This window comes from Saimiri boliviensis, chromosome 16, assembly GCF_048565385.1.
Source record: "Saimiri boliviensis isolate mSaiBol1 chromosome 16, mSaiBol1.pri, whole genome shotgun sequence".
Taxonomy (NCBI): Eukaryota; Metazoa; Chordata; class Mammalia; order Primates; family Cebidae; genus Saimiri; species Saimiri boliviensis.
The window spans coordinates 58,221,298-58,234,925 of NC_133464.1; the positions used below are offsets into that span (position 1 = coordinate 58,221,298).

General features: G+C 51.0%; 1 protein-coding gene across 5 annotated transcripts in view; it reads left to right on the forward strand.

Moving 5' to 3' along the window:
• Positions 1 to 13,628, forward strand: part of DHRS12 (dehydrogenase/reductase 12) — a 41,606-nt gene that overhangs the window by 22,212 nt on the left and 5,766 nt on the right. For 4 of the 5 annotated variants that reach the window (XR_005580500.2, XR_005580497.2, XR_012514358.1 and 1 more), the window contains 5 exons: positions 6,213 to 6,274; positions 7,235 to 7,339; positions 9,723 to 9,813; positions 12,251 to 12,388; positions 13,207 to 13,448. Coding sequence is in view for 1 of the 5 variants with exons in the window: in XM_039473147.2 (XP_039329081.1) it covers positions 6,213 to 6,274; positions 7,235 to 7,339; positions 9,723 to 9,813; positions 12,251 to 12,388; positions 13,207 to 13,316 (506 nt within the window). In the remaining 4 variants the exon portion in view is untranslated. Of the gene's footprint in view, positions 1 to 6,212; positions 6,275 to 7,234; positions 7,340 to 9,722; positions 9,814 to 12,250; positions 12,389 to 13,206; positions 13,509 to 13,628 lie in introns of those variants that run through there. The other variant, XM_039473147.2, reaches the window with a different exon arrangement.

Sequence of the window (13,628 nt, forward strand, 5' to 3'; positions counted from 1 at the left end):
TCTGATTAGACACAAAAGCTCCCCAGAGTTGAGCTTCCTGGGCTGTGCTGTGCAGCCCACTCTGGCCCACTCTTCCTTCTGGGCAGCTCTGTGTGCGGGGGTCTCTCTGGGCTCCGTGGTGTCTACCCTTCTAGGTCTCCTGGCCTAAGGGCACTAACTCCAAATCCAAGTCCTCCCATGGGCCAGAACCTTATCTAATTATCTAGCAGAGATTTGGTGAGTGTTTTAAAGGCATGCTGGTAACAAGCATTCATTTGGGGAGTTTTAGAAACAAAATCCCAAATAAGCACCTTTGTCCTTTTAACGAGCGGAGGCCCAAGTGCCCACATTTGGTTCCCCCTACAGTAAAGCAGGTTCTTTCATATGTCTCAGCGAAGCACGCAGGACCCCTAATGCTGCAGCTGTGACAGCAGGGGTGACATGAGTCACCTGGCTAGGCCCTGGAGAAGAGCCTCCACAGCAGTTCCTCAGCCAGCCTCTCCACCCACAGTCCTGGGCGTCCTGCAGCTCACTCAGTCAGCTTATCTCCTTCACCTTTGGCCACTGTCGTGCTGGGGTCACCTATGACCCTGATGTTCCCGGTTCCAGAGGGCGTGCCTCTATCACGTCCATCAGTAGCACTGGGCGCAGCTGTCCATGCTCCTATGGCATGAGGGCCTCCGAGCCACCTGCAATTCCAACTTCGAGGGTTCGCTCCTTCTCAGCCTCCTTAGCCAGCGTGTCTGCAGGGACTTTAAATGTTGAGGTCTCTCCCAGACCAATCCTGCACCCTCCTTTCTCCTCCTCCCACACTCTCCGTGAGGATCTCATCCTTGCCCCAAATGCCATCGTGTGCCTGGCTCCCAAGGACCTCCTTCCAGCCCAGATCTCTCTTCTGAGCTCCAGGCCTAGATCCCACAGCTCAGACTCCGTGGGCCTGAAACTGAACCATTAGTCCCTCACCAGTCTGTTCCTCTAATGGGCCCTACCCCAGTGGCCAGCATCGTGTCCATCACTGCTCATCCTTGACACCCCCTCACTTCCCATATCCAGGCAATGATTGTGCCTTTGGACTCCCTGTACAGCTTGTCTCCAGTCTGTCTCCTGCTCTTCAGCTCCACTGCGACCACGCTGCCCAAGCCAGTGCAGTCACTGTGATGTGGTAGCGTAATATGGGGGCCCTATGTTCCCCCTTGCACTCACCTCCCTAGCAGAAGCTTCCTCCATAAGGCTGACAGTGTGATCCTTATGCATGCAAATCTGTTTCCTTCTGCTTAAAGTCACCCCTTGGGTGAGTGAATGTGGCGTTCCCCTCAGAGCTGCAGCCTCACCTTGCCCTAACCCCTGCCGTGCTCACTGGGCTGCAGCTGCCCTGGTTGCACTCTCCAGCCTCAGGGGCCTCTTTGCACAGGTTGTGCTCCATACCCGCAGCCCTCCTTCCTATCCCCAGCCCTCCACCTGCCTTTTCCCACCTCTCCTCCAGGTCTTAGCTGAAATAGCCCTTTACAGCTCATGCAGAACCCCCATGCGCCCATAGCAGCCTAGCACTGACCTCGATCATGAGTGTAGCTTAGTCACGTAGTAACACGTATAATGCCTGGGAATGCCTGGTGGGCACTGAGAGGCCAGGGAGCCCTCAGTCTGTATCCTGAGTACTTAGCACTGGGTCTGGCACTCAGCAGGCCCTTGATAAATACTTGTTCTGTCCATGAAACTGGATAAGGTGGTGGGGGTGAGTTGAGGTTGGGGGCAAAGGGGAAGGCATGACTCATGCTAACCACCCTCTGAGCCTAAACCAAGAATACTCCATAAGAGGCCAGTGCCTCGAATGTCTTCTAATAGCTCATTTTCTCTGGGACTCTGTCCTGCTGGCTTCTCCAGGTAATGTGATCTTTGAAATCATCTTTATATAATTTGTGAGATTAGTGTGTGAGCCCCCAGGCTCGCTGTGGGATGTTTTTGTTTCCATTACAAAAGAAGTACCAAATGGTGTTCCCCAGTGCAGCTGTCTGCTCCTTTAAAATTGACGCCAGAAACTTCCCAGCAATAACAGGACAATGATTTTCTCCGGCAGATAGAATGGACGGAAGTACACAACCCATTGGCCAGTAACCAAAGTAGCTTTAATTCAAGGTGGCTTTGAAGGTTTCTTAATAGAAATGCCAATCAGATTTCCTATGCTAAGTTTAAAAATTGCAATATATTTTTTGCATTAAAAATAATTACCTTTAATGCTATTAAAATGTCATATTCAAGATACCTTATAATTTCAGAAACACGATGAATTTAATATTTGGAGGACGCAAACATGGGTTTCACAGTGCTCTAAGAACACGTGGCATCTCTCCTTTAGCGTTACCTGGGCTTGACACAGTTTCACCTCCCTTCTTAATTAGCTGATAGATTTGCTTCGAGTCACGTACCCATGTGATAAAAATTCTTGTTGCCGTATTTAGAAGACTGCGTCCAACATAAATTCTACTCCCAGATCTCTTTCTCGTAATGAACCTCCATCGACATAATGAGGTCCTTGGAAGAAAAGCATTGTGTAAATTAAAAATACTAATGAGTCTTAATGATAATGAATTCTTTTCCTTATTACTGGGAGCAGGACTAACCTTGGTCAACTTTTCCAGTAGCTGCAAATGCCTTCCCTCCACCCAGGCCTGGGCTCCTGTGGGATTCAGTACTCTAAAATATCTTTCTCTCTCTCTCATCAAAACCTTGAATCACCCAAATGTCCCTGATATTAATAGGAAGTCTTAGAGGAAAGGAAGTTGTTGAACTGGTTCACACAAAGCTATGAATGACTAAAAACACCCATGAACCATTTAGATCCATGCCTAACCTGTCTGTCCAGAGACATTATTTTATATATTTATTTATTGAGACAGAGTCTCACTCTGTTGCCCAGGCTGGAGTATAACTGGCACGATCTCGGCTCACTGCAACCTCCACCTCCCGGATTCAAGCAATTCTCCTGCCTCAGCCTCCTGAGTAGATGGGATTACAGGTGCCTGCCACCACATCCAACTAATTCTTGTATTTTTAGTAGAGATGGGCTTTCGCCATGTTGGCCAGGCTGGTCTCGAACTCCTGACCTCAAGTGACCCACCAGCCTCAGCCTCCCAAAGTGCTGGGATTACAGGTGTGAGCCATTGTGTGCCTGGTGAGACATTCTTATTTTGAAGGGTGGCTGGTTATCTCAGGAGAACTGGTGGACTTCCTGAGACAAGCCAAGTGTCTTAGGGTTTGTGTGGTCACAAGTAACAGGACCCCACACAGGAAGACTAGACAAAAAAATGATTTATCACGGGCTACAAGGGCAGCCCTCACAGAACTTAGTGGCAGAGGTACAGCTGGGCTTGGGGGGCAGGGACAGGACCAGAGAACCTGTCAGCAGCCGAGGGGACCTTCTGCTTCCCTGGGACTGTTGTCCGTGGACTCTCACCACAGCTGCTTTGTTCACTCCCCGTCTCTGCTTTTCCTTGCGTCTGGGTCACATATGGCTGCCACTGAGTCACCTGTCCTCCGTTCGGCGTCCCATGTTCACACTCCTGCACGGAGAGTTCGGCTGGGACAGCTTGGACCAGGTGTCACCCTCCTGGCCCAGACCCCAGGAGAGCCTGTGGGGTCAAGGCCACGTGGGACAAACCCAGCGCCTGGCCTAGGGCAGACTCGGTTACGTGTTTGTTGTTATAAACAGGATGTACTTGGGGCCTACCTAAAGAGAGGGAATGGGGCACGTCTCCCAAAGAAGTGTGCTGGACCAGGCTGAGTTTTTGCTTGATTCGATGGGGGACCAGAGTGTTAAAGGACTTTGGGGGCAGGAGAGTGACGCTGGCTCATGTGTTAATGACAGGCCCCTATTTGGATCTGTGTGAGCTGGGCAAGGAGCAGCTGGTGCCATGTTCACTGAGGAAAAAAAGACTTGCAGATGATGGGCACCTTCCTTCTCCCTGGCATTGGTTGGCATGCAGCATGCTAAATGACTCAAGAATTAAGGGAGATTTGCCCTCTGTTTTGCACATTGTATGAATTTGCTGGGACTTTGGATAAGTCACTGAACCTCTCTGGGACTCTCTAACTCTAATTCTTTCATTAATAGGTTATATATACACATACATATATGTGTACACACATATGTATGCACTTACATACTTATATACTGTGTATCATTTTAGCAGATGATTATTGTGTTTCTCTTTGCCGGCCTGGCAAGGAAGGGTCCCAGAAGGCCTGCTGGAGGTTGGAGGATTATAAATGGCTTGTAGCTAGGAAGAGAGCTGCGTTGTCGTCTCATGGGGGAGGAATGCCTGCTGGACGTGAAGAATTCGGCATGTTTTGGTGACCCAGGAGGCTAGAAGTGAGCAGAAACTTGCACTGTCTCAGCTCTGCCCCCTGCGGGGGCTGGGTGAGCATGGGAACCTTTTGTAGACTTGGGGAGAAAGGAGACTTTAAGAAAGATCGGAAAGGCCCACTGCTGGAAACTGTGCTGGTTCTCTAGGAGTTTTTTTTAAAGCACCTGCTACCTGGCTGTCCCCTAGAGGACAGAGTACTTGGCAGGGACAAGCAGCCCGGCCAGCCCTCCTGCAGGTGACTGGGAATGAGAGCTGAGCACCTCCCAGGCAGGGAGGACAGGTGCAAAGGGGCTCACCCCAGCCCTCGCCGTTCTGAGAGGAGAGAGGAGGTGCCCTCGGCAAGCAGCAGAGCCAGCCCAGCCGCTGGCTTTCATGTCCCTTCCTTGCAAGAGCCATTTAGGACGACTCGTCAGGGCAGGCTGACGGGGCAGATCGCTTTTGGCAGAAGTCCTTTCTACTTGTCATAAATTACATCACAGAGAAAGCCACTGGAGGTGAATACAAAGAAAGTCCAAGACCACTGGCTGGAGGTTAATAGCTATTAGCGACCCAGGGTTCAGGAGACCGTACAAATCCGCAAATACGAACAAGGCAGACTCCTCCAAATAGATTGCACTGTGAACAACTAAGCATGCTGTCTGGGATGAAAGTCACAACTCAGAATCGCAAATGATAATACGACAAGAGCAGGACAAATGCGGCCGGCCCAGAGAACTTTCCAGTCCTCGCAGAACATGCACACATTTTTATTCCACCACAAACTCCTCTGATTGAGGTGGGCTGGCCAGCTATTATATCCTGAAAATGCCATGGTGCTCGCCTGTGGTCACACTGCTGGTAGGTGCCAGAGCCAGGGTTGAGAGGCAGGCCCCTGAATCCGCCTCCAGCACCCTTCCCATGATGTCAGGAAGCTCCTGAGGGCTGGGTGCAGGCCACGTCACGGGTGGTGCAGGAAGCGGTGGTGAGAGCTCGTCACACAGAAGCTCCATGGCGCAGCCCAGAAAAGGGCCCAGGGCTCGCCACTTGAAGCCCCTAACTAGATTCCTGCCTCACTTTGGGATAAGGGGCTTTAAATGCTCCCCGTATTGCCCTCTTAGCACAGAGTAATATGTGCTCATTGTTTAAAAAAAAATACAGGTATTTATAAGGAGAATATACAACGTATAAGAAGTATGTAGAAGTGATAACCCCACCGTTCAGAGATGAGCATTGTCACCGTTCAGGGCACCAGTCTCATCCTTGCGGACACTTTCTCTTCATCTTGACACATCTTTCCTCACCGAAATGGAATGGTGGTGTTCCCACCATTCTGTAACTTCTCATTCCATATATCGGGAGTGTCTCTCCATGTCAAATACACTTCAGTGATTTTTCTCATTCCGTTAGAAAGGCTATGTGTAATTTCTTGATTGAAGATATAACATAACCATAAAGTTATATATGCTCACTGTAAAAATGCTCGAATCCAAACAGTGCAGGTATGTATAGCAAAGGAAGGAAAAGTTGTACTGAATTCCACCCTGGAGACCTAAGCAGTATTGCTAAATTTCATCTTCACATTTTTCTGTGCACAGACTGGACATGTAGATGCATTTTCCCTTCTGCAAAGTGGGTCCACCTGCTGTTTGGCAGTTTTCTTTTCCCTTCCTGCATATCTGTAGTGTGGACATCTTTTCCTGTTGGTACAGGAGGCTCGACGGCATCTTCCTTCCAGTTCTGAGAGAAGGATCCTCAGGAGGGGCTGCCCCTCAGGTGGCCACTTGCCCTCTTGAGGGGGGTGGGTGCGGGCAGACAGGCCCCCACATCAGCCCTGCAGGACCCCCTGAATGGGGCTTCCTGCAGCCCCTCACGGGATGCTGTGTGCTGTCTCAGGTGTGTACATTCTCACGACCGGCCTGATCCCTGTGCTGGAGAAAGAACACGACCCTCGAGTGGTGAGTTGACCTTGTGGGATATCTTGAGAGTAGTGGACTTTGCTCCTGATGGGAAGTTGGTGGGCCCAGGTTTGCTGCCAGGCTGCCCTAAGGGGGCTATTGTGTCCACATCCACAGCAAAACCCCAATTCTGTCGGGGGGGCCAAGAGGGAGGTAGAGGCATGCCGAGAGAACATTTAGATCCTAGCCCTCTCTGAACCCCCAAACCCCACCCCCAGCTGTCACATGTGTGTCGGGAAAGCGCTGGGGATGGAGGCCTCTGAAGAGCAGGGGCGGCTCGTAGGGCACTCAGGTCAGGGTGGTGGTGCTTTTCCTGGGGACTCTCCTGCTCAGAGGGGAAGTGACTGGCTACTGGGGCCTGTTCTCCCCCAGGGGGTTGAAATATCATACATTGGAGAAAGTAGGAAGACAGTTGATGGAGGCTGCCTTCTCTCTGCTGTCATGGGCAGAATAATGACACCCCCTCAGCCTGCACCAAAAGTTCTTATCCTAATCCCAGAACCTGTGACTATGTCACCTTTAGATTGCAGAAGGGACTTGGCAGCTGCAATTCAGTTCAGGGTCTTGAGACGAGCAGCATGTCCTGGAGTATCCAAGTGGGCTTGATGGAGTCTCAAGGGTCCTATGGGAGGGAGGGAGGAGAGCCAGAGTCAGGGGAGAAGTGACTGTGGAAGCAGAGGGTGGAGGATGTGGCTGTGAGCTGAGGAGTAGCCTCTAGAAGCTGAAGGCAAAACATGGAGTCTCCTCTGAAACCAGCAGAGGGGACGCGGCTCTGCTGACACTTGGGATTTTAGCCGCATGAGCCCCATCTCAGACTTCTGGCCTCCAGAACAGAGGGAGAATCCTGTAGGAGAATACGTGTGTGGTGTCAAGCCATAGCAAACGCACTGCTCCACAGAGGGCGAAGAGTGGAAAGGGTCACAGGCTTTACTTTGTAAATCTCTGTTACCTTTATTGCAGATAACCGTCTCCTCAGGAGGAATGTTGGTTCAGAAACTGAACACTGATGATCTCCAGTCTGAAAGGACACCGTTTGATGGAACTATGGTCTATGCACAAAACAAGGTCAGTGACGTGCATTTCCCAAGACTGCATTTTACCCACGGTCTGTGCCAGCCCTCTTCCAAGGAAAGCTGACTCTGGGATGCACAGAAATTGGACCTTAGTAGTTCATGTAGCACCTGAAAATGTTCCCGGACTAAGAGGGCCCCTCTTTGGGGAACATAGCTCTGCTCAGGCCCGGGGGGCTTTCAGCAGCATCCGAGGAGAAGCTAGAAAGCTGCCATGTCTCCTCTTGATGTTTCTCAGACCCAAACAGAACAGAATCCTAGCAGGGAGATCCATTGTCCTGTGCTGCTCAGAGGGAATGAGGTCCCTCCTCTCTACTCCGGGCAGCTCCTGGCTCCCTGGCTGGACAGATGCCCAGGCTCACTGGGAGGGCTGCACACTTTTGAGGGACTGAAGGGGCCAGAGTCCAGAACCCTTGACTACTCTGAACAGAAAGTAGATTTCTACAGATTGAGCATCCTTCGTCTGAAAATCCCAAATCCAAAATTCTCCAAAATCCGAATCATTGTGAGTGCTGACATGATGTCATGAGTGGAAAATCCCAAACCTTTCCTTTCTGATGGTTCCATGAACACACCTTTTGTTTCATGCACAACATTATTTTAAAAATATTGTATGAGGGCTGGGCGCGGTGGCTCAAGCCTGTAATCCCAGCACTTTGGGAGGCCGAGGCGGGTGGATCACGAGGTCAAGAGATCAAGACCATCCTGGTCAACATGGTGAAACCCCGTCTCTACTAAAAATACAAAAAGTTAGCTGGGCATGGTGGCGCGTGCCTGTAATCCCAGCTACTCAGGAGGCTGAGGCAGGAGAATTGCCTGAACCCAGGAGGCGGAGGTTGCAGTGAGCCGAGATCGCACCATTGCACTCCAGCCTGGGTAACAAGAGCGAAACTCCGTCTCAAAAAAAAAAAAAAATATATTGTATGAAATTACCTTCAGGTTATTTGTATAAGGTGTCTAGACTTGAGTTCCATCCCCAGGGTATCTCATTATATATGTATATGCAGATATTCCAAAATCTGAAAAAATCTGAAATTTGAAACACTTCTGGGTCTCAGCATTTCAGATGAAGGATGCTCAATCTGTACTGCTGTGTCTCTGCTTATTACAGCTATATTTAAAAGCCGGATATATATAACTTCCATATTTACAGTTCTTGCCCTTAAATTCACCTGGTAGGGCGCCCACATTGTCTGTAATGCTGCCAGCCCCTCCGCTTTCCCTGTCAGTGCTGTATGCCTTCTGAAGGGGACCCTGTCTGGGACTGTCTGTGCCTCCACTGCTGCTTGTATGCCCCAGGTGTGCCCAATTTTGCTCCCTGACCCCAGACCAAATCCTGGTGAATTACATCTCATGACTCCAAATCCTGACATTTGAAAGAGCCGCACTTCTTTACTGTTTCCCAGAGGACATGGGAAGAAACCATCCACTTGTTAGAAATGAGGCCCAGAGATGGAGGTCTCTGCCAAGCATGCTCAGACTGCCCTGGGATGGGTAGCAGTGTCGCTGCAGCTGGGAAAGGGAAATATTTAAGGATTTTAATGTCTATAACCGATGTATTTACTAGTACATTGTTCCCAGGACATTTGCTATGCTCTGCCTAAGACAGGAGTTAATTCCCTTTTTTTTTTTTTTTTTTTTTTTTTTTTTTTTTTTTTTGATATGGAGTCTCTTTCTTGTTGCCCAGCCTGGAGTGCAGTGGTGTGATCTTGGCTCACTGCAACCTCCATCTCCTGGGTTCAAGTGGTTCTCCTGCCTCAGCCTCCTGAGTAGCTGGGATGACAGGCACCCACCACCACCTCTGGCTAATTTTTGCATTTTTAGTAGAGATGGGGTTTCGCCAAGTTGGCCAGGCTGGTCTTGATCTCCTGACCTCAGGTGATCCACCTGCCTCAGCCTCCCAAAATGCTGGGATTACAGGTGTGAGCCATCACACCTGGCCTTAATTCCCATATTAGCAGAACACCCACTCCATGCCAGTCTGTGCTGGGGGCCTGAGGTACAGCAGTGAACAAGACAGATACCACCCCTGCCCTCACAGTGAGCAGCAAAGAATAGAGTCAAACAGGCGATTTGTGGACGAGGGACACCTGGGCGCTGAGGGGCATAATTTCATGGGTGGTGGGTCTGCTGTTCTCTCTCACAGCGTTTTGCTGGGTTTGCTTGTTGCTTGTTCTTACCTCCTTTGGAGGGGGCAGAACCTTCTGGGTCCTATTCAGACCTTCTGGGTCAGGAGTGATTCTGGACGAGGGTGCTATCAAGGGGCCGTACATACTGCAGAGTCCAGCGTAAGAGATGCTGGCTGGGCAGGGCTTGTCTCCTGCCCTTGCACCTAATGGCACCTCCTCTCTCCTGTTCACCCCCTCGCTCCTGTCCAGAGGCAGCAAGTGGTTCTGACGGAGCGGTGGGCCCAAGGACACCCCGCCATCCATTTTTCTTCCATGCATCCTGGCTGGGCCGACACCCCAGGTATGTCATAGCCTTTAATTGCTGAGCCACTTACGTTTCATCTAAAAATACCTGAGCAGCTAGCTGCAGCATTGACTCTCCCCAGGAATGACCTGAAACCAGCGTAATGAGGACTGAGGAGTTGCTTCATTTCCATTTAGGCAGGGGCACATTGGGACTGCACCTGGGGGAAGCCTCATGCAGACACAGCTTTTGCTGGCAGCTTGCCCTGTGCAAGTCAGGGAAGGGGATGGTGGGAACCAGAGCAGGCGCTGCTGGGTCGCCCTCCTAACTACAGCGTATCCTGGCAAGAGAGGGAGCTGTTGACCACTGTCATTTCCATGTCAGACAGGAATGAGCAGGGCCTGAGGGAAGGTACTGGGAGAGGCCCAGGCTGCCTCACCACTCCCCAGGTTTTTGGAAATAATGATGCTTGAAGGTAAATGATGGCCACAAGGACACAGTTCCAATAATCTTGGGGCAGCGGTGGAGGGGAGCAGAATTCTTTTTCCGGTCTGCCTCACCAACTCCGTGGCCTCAGGCAGCTCTCTGCAGCTTTTTCCTCCTCTACAGATAAGGGAACTGAAAGCAGCAGCAGCCACAGCACACACCCTAGGGTGCATCCGCGGTGCCAAGAGCTGGTCTCGGTGCTGTCTGCGGATTCACTCACTCATCCTAACAGCCCCCGTGGGGTGGCCACTCCTGTCTGTTATCATACCCATTTACAGATGAGGGAACTGAGGCCCAGAGAGGCTAAGACCTCCCAGCTGGTCCTGGCCAGAGAGTATTGGGGATTAGGCTCTCACATACTGCTGGCAGGGCCTTCCTGAATATCAGAAGCCTTGAAATTCATCCCAAGAAATAAAGATTGGGAAAACAAGCACTGCTTATCACAGTGCTGGTGGTAGGAGATGAAGCTGATAAATTATGGAACACCTGTATGAAATCTGTTCAGGGCTGAAGACTGCTGTCAACCATGCCTATGGAAAAACCCCTGTGTGCCCTATATCATTAAATGAAGATACTAAGTTCCCGAGTAGTACACACCTTGTGATCTTATTTTTGTGACTATACATTCCTATAGAAAGAGGTGTGCGCTGGTGCTTTGTGACATCCCATGGAGACCAGCTTGGAGATTTGGCAGAAATTAGCCCTCTGCTGCACAGATGAGTCTCCTGTCTTAAATATAAAAAGGATGTTCTCAGCAAAGGGCACCAGGGGAGTGCTCAGGGAGTGTGGCTTCTTCATTCTTCTGACTGCCTAATGGGAGACATGCTTGCTTCTGCCTGTGCAGGGTGAATTCTAGGGGACCATGGGGGACCCCGAGCCTCTTACCCTCCAAGGATACCATTCCGAGAATCCCAACATCAGCTAAGATGTTTAAAATCTGCCTGGCACGCCTTCCACTGGGATCTGTCATCTGGGTCTACCATGTATTGCTCACAGGTTAGAGAGCAGCTCTCAGGTGCACATGACCTTGGCTGTGGCCACAGGGGCCTGGGAGGGCTGAGGATGTGGACATTTGTCACCTCTGAGTGATACACCACCAGGTTTTCAGATTTTTTTATTTTTGCCTAGCAGAGCATTCTGATTTTTCTACAATTTAACAAGTATTGCTTCTGTAAAAAGAAAAAAAGATGTTTAATTTAAAAAAGGAGGGCCTTAGCTTAGGTGATCCTTTCAATCTCTAAAAGCTCGTGATCTCAGTAAGGCTCTTAATAGTTGTTTTCTCTGGTTCCTTTTCTTTCCTTGGCTTCCAGAGAGAACTGTTTTGTTTCCCAATGTGCTCACTGTGGAGACACTGTGTTCCCTGAGGTCTGTGGGAAAACGGGGTGTGGCCTGCGTGGCTGGGTCCTCGAAGTCGTGGGCAGGTAGAGCGGCCAGCCTGGGGCCACCTGCAGCACAGGCCAGGCCCGGGCAGGCTACTCCAGGCAAACACCTCCCTGTAGCCCTGGCATGCAGAGGGAGGGACGCGTCAAGGGGCTTGGCAGAGGAAGTGAAGAGTTAGTGCCTCTCAGCTACTCCTCCCTAAAAAGAGGAAAATAGTAAAACAGTCCAACGAACCAACAGCCAGGATCCTCCGAGCCTAGGATGGCTGAGAGGGCGCCCGAACCCAGGAGGCGGAGTCAAGGTTTGCTCGACCCAGCCTCATTGCGGGCCCCACCGCTTATTAGAATCCTCTCCTAGGGTGGAAAGGGGGGCTCTGCCAGAGACTCTGCTCTTGGGCTGGGCTTGGGTGCTGCTGTCCCGGGGACATGGGGACTCAATCAGGCCCATCAGGGACACCTCGGGGGCTTTTTAACAAGGTTCTTTGGAATGGCTTGGGAGTGCTACTTTCAAGTAGAAAGAGCAGTTTATGATCCAATTTCCTTTTTACACTTTTTTTTTCTAGTAAGGGAAGTCAAGCACATTTGCTGGAGAATTCTGTCCTAACCCACCTACCCCTTCCTTTTCTCAGGTGTGAGGAAGGCGATGCCAGGGTTCCACGCCAGGTTCAGGGACCGCCTGCGCTCCGAGGCCCAGGGCGCCGACACGGTGCTGTGGCTGGCCCTCTCCGCCGCCGCAGCGGCGCAGCCCAATGGCCGCTTCTTTCAAGGTGACTTCCTCCCTGGCTATGAAGGCAGCTGACACAGGGCTGGGGGCGGCAGCTGGGCCTTAGAGGTGCACCCTCCCCTCCGTGAAACATAGGTTGGGACCGACCCCTGGGGGGTGCCTGGGCTTCTTTGGCGAGATGATTGCTTTGCCTGCTGAGGTTAGTTTTGGGAAGCACTTTACCCCGGATTGGTAGATTCTTTGAAGACTTGTGATAACCCTGTCATCAAGGTCCTGTGGGGACAAGGTAGGGGCAGATCCTACCTTGGGGATTTTCTCTGCAGTTTCCTGAGGCCCAGGAGGGCGCTATTCAAAGCTCCAGTGCAAAGGGAGTAATCAACTCGCCTCTATTTTTGGAAGCAGTGATCTGTTCACGTCTCTCCCAAGTGGGCTCCTAAGCAGGCAGGGGTATGGGTGCATGCCATCTGAAGAGAACACTTGACCTTGGGTGGAAGCCAGGCTCTTTGCTCTGCTTCTTTCTTCTCTTCTCGATGAGAAAACCACCTTGCTTGAGGGATCCTGAAGCGCTGGTGACCCCTGGGGTGTCTGGGAGGATAGCCGTGCCCCTTCCCACTGATCATTCAAACGTGGTCTCCTGCCCAGCCCTGGGTGCAGCCTGCCAGTTCCCAAACTGCACTTCACAATCGACCCACGCTGCCTAATCCATGTGGGACCTCTGAGGGCAGGATGGGGTCTAACACCCGCGGGGCACCACCACTCCCTCCCCAGCAGGCGTCATTTCAGGGCCTGAGCAGCACAAGGACAGAGGCCCAGCTCTGCTGCCGCGGCTAACACGCCTCTGCTGTTCCCTCTCACTTTTAGATCGGAAACCAGTTTCTACACACTTGCCTCTCGCTAGAACGTCCTCCTCACTGGCCGAAGAAGAGAAATTCATTGAAATCCTACAACAGCTGGCTCAAACATTTAAATAGGCAAACCCAGAAACAACGTGGTATCAGAATTGCCTTAGAAAATACCAGAAGGTGTGGTCTAGGGACCAGTGAACAGACCCAACTTCAACTTCCCCTTGAAGATGTTGTGCCTTACAGTGAGGGGCCTACAAGGTATGGGAACTTTTGTTTCAAAATAAATCCTACTGGGGCTGTGATTAGGCTCACCCTGAACTCCTGCAGCAGGCTCTTTTCTTGTTTAAGTCTCTCATTTATTTGAAAATGTGGTTTTCTAAAGAATTTGAAGTTTGAGATGAACCACCATTGTCAGTCTGAGGGGAGGCAGGGGTGGAG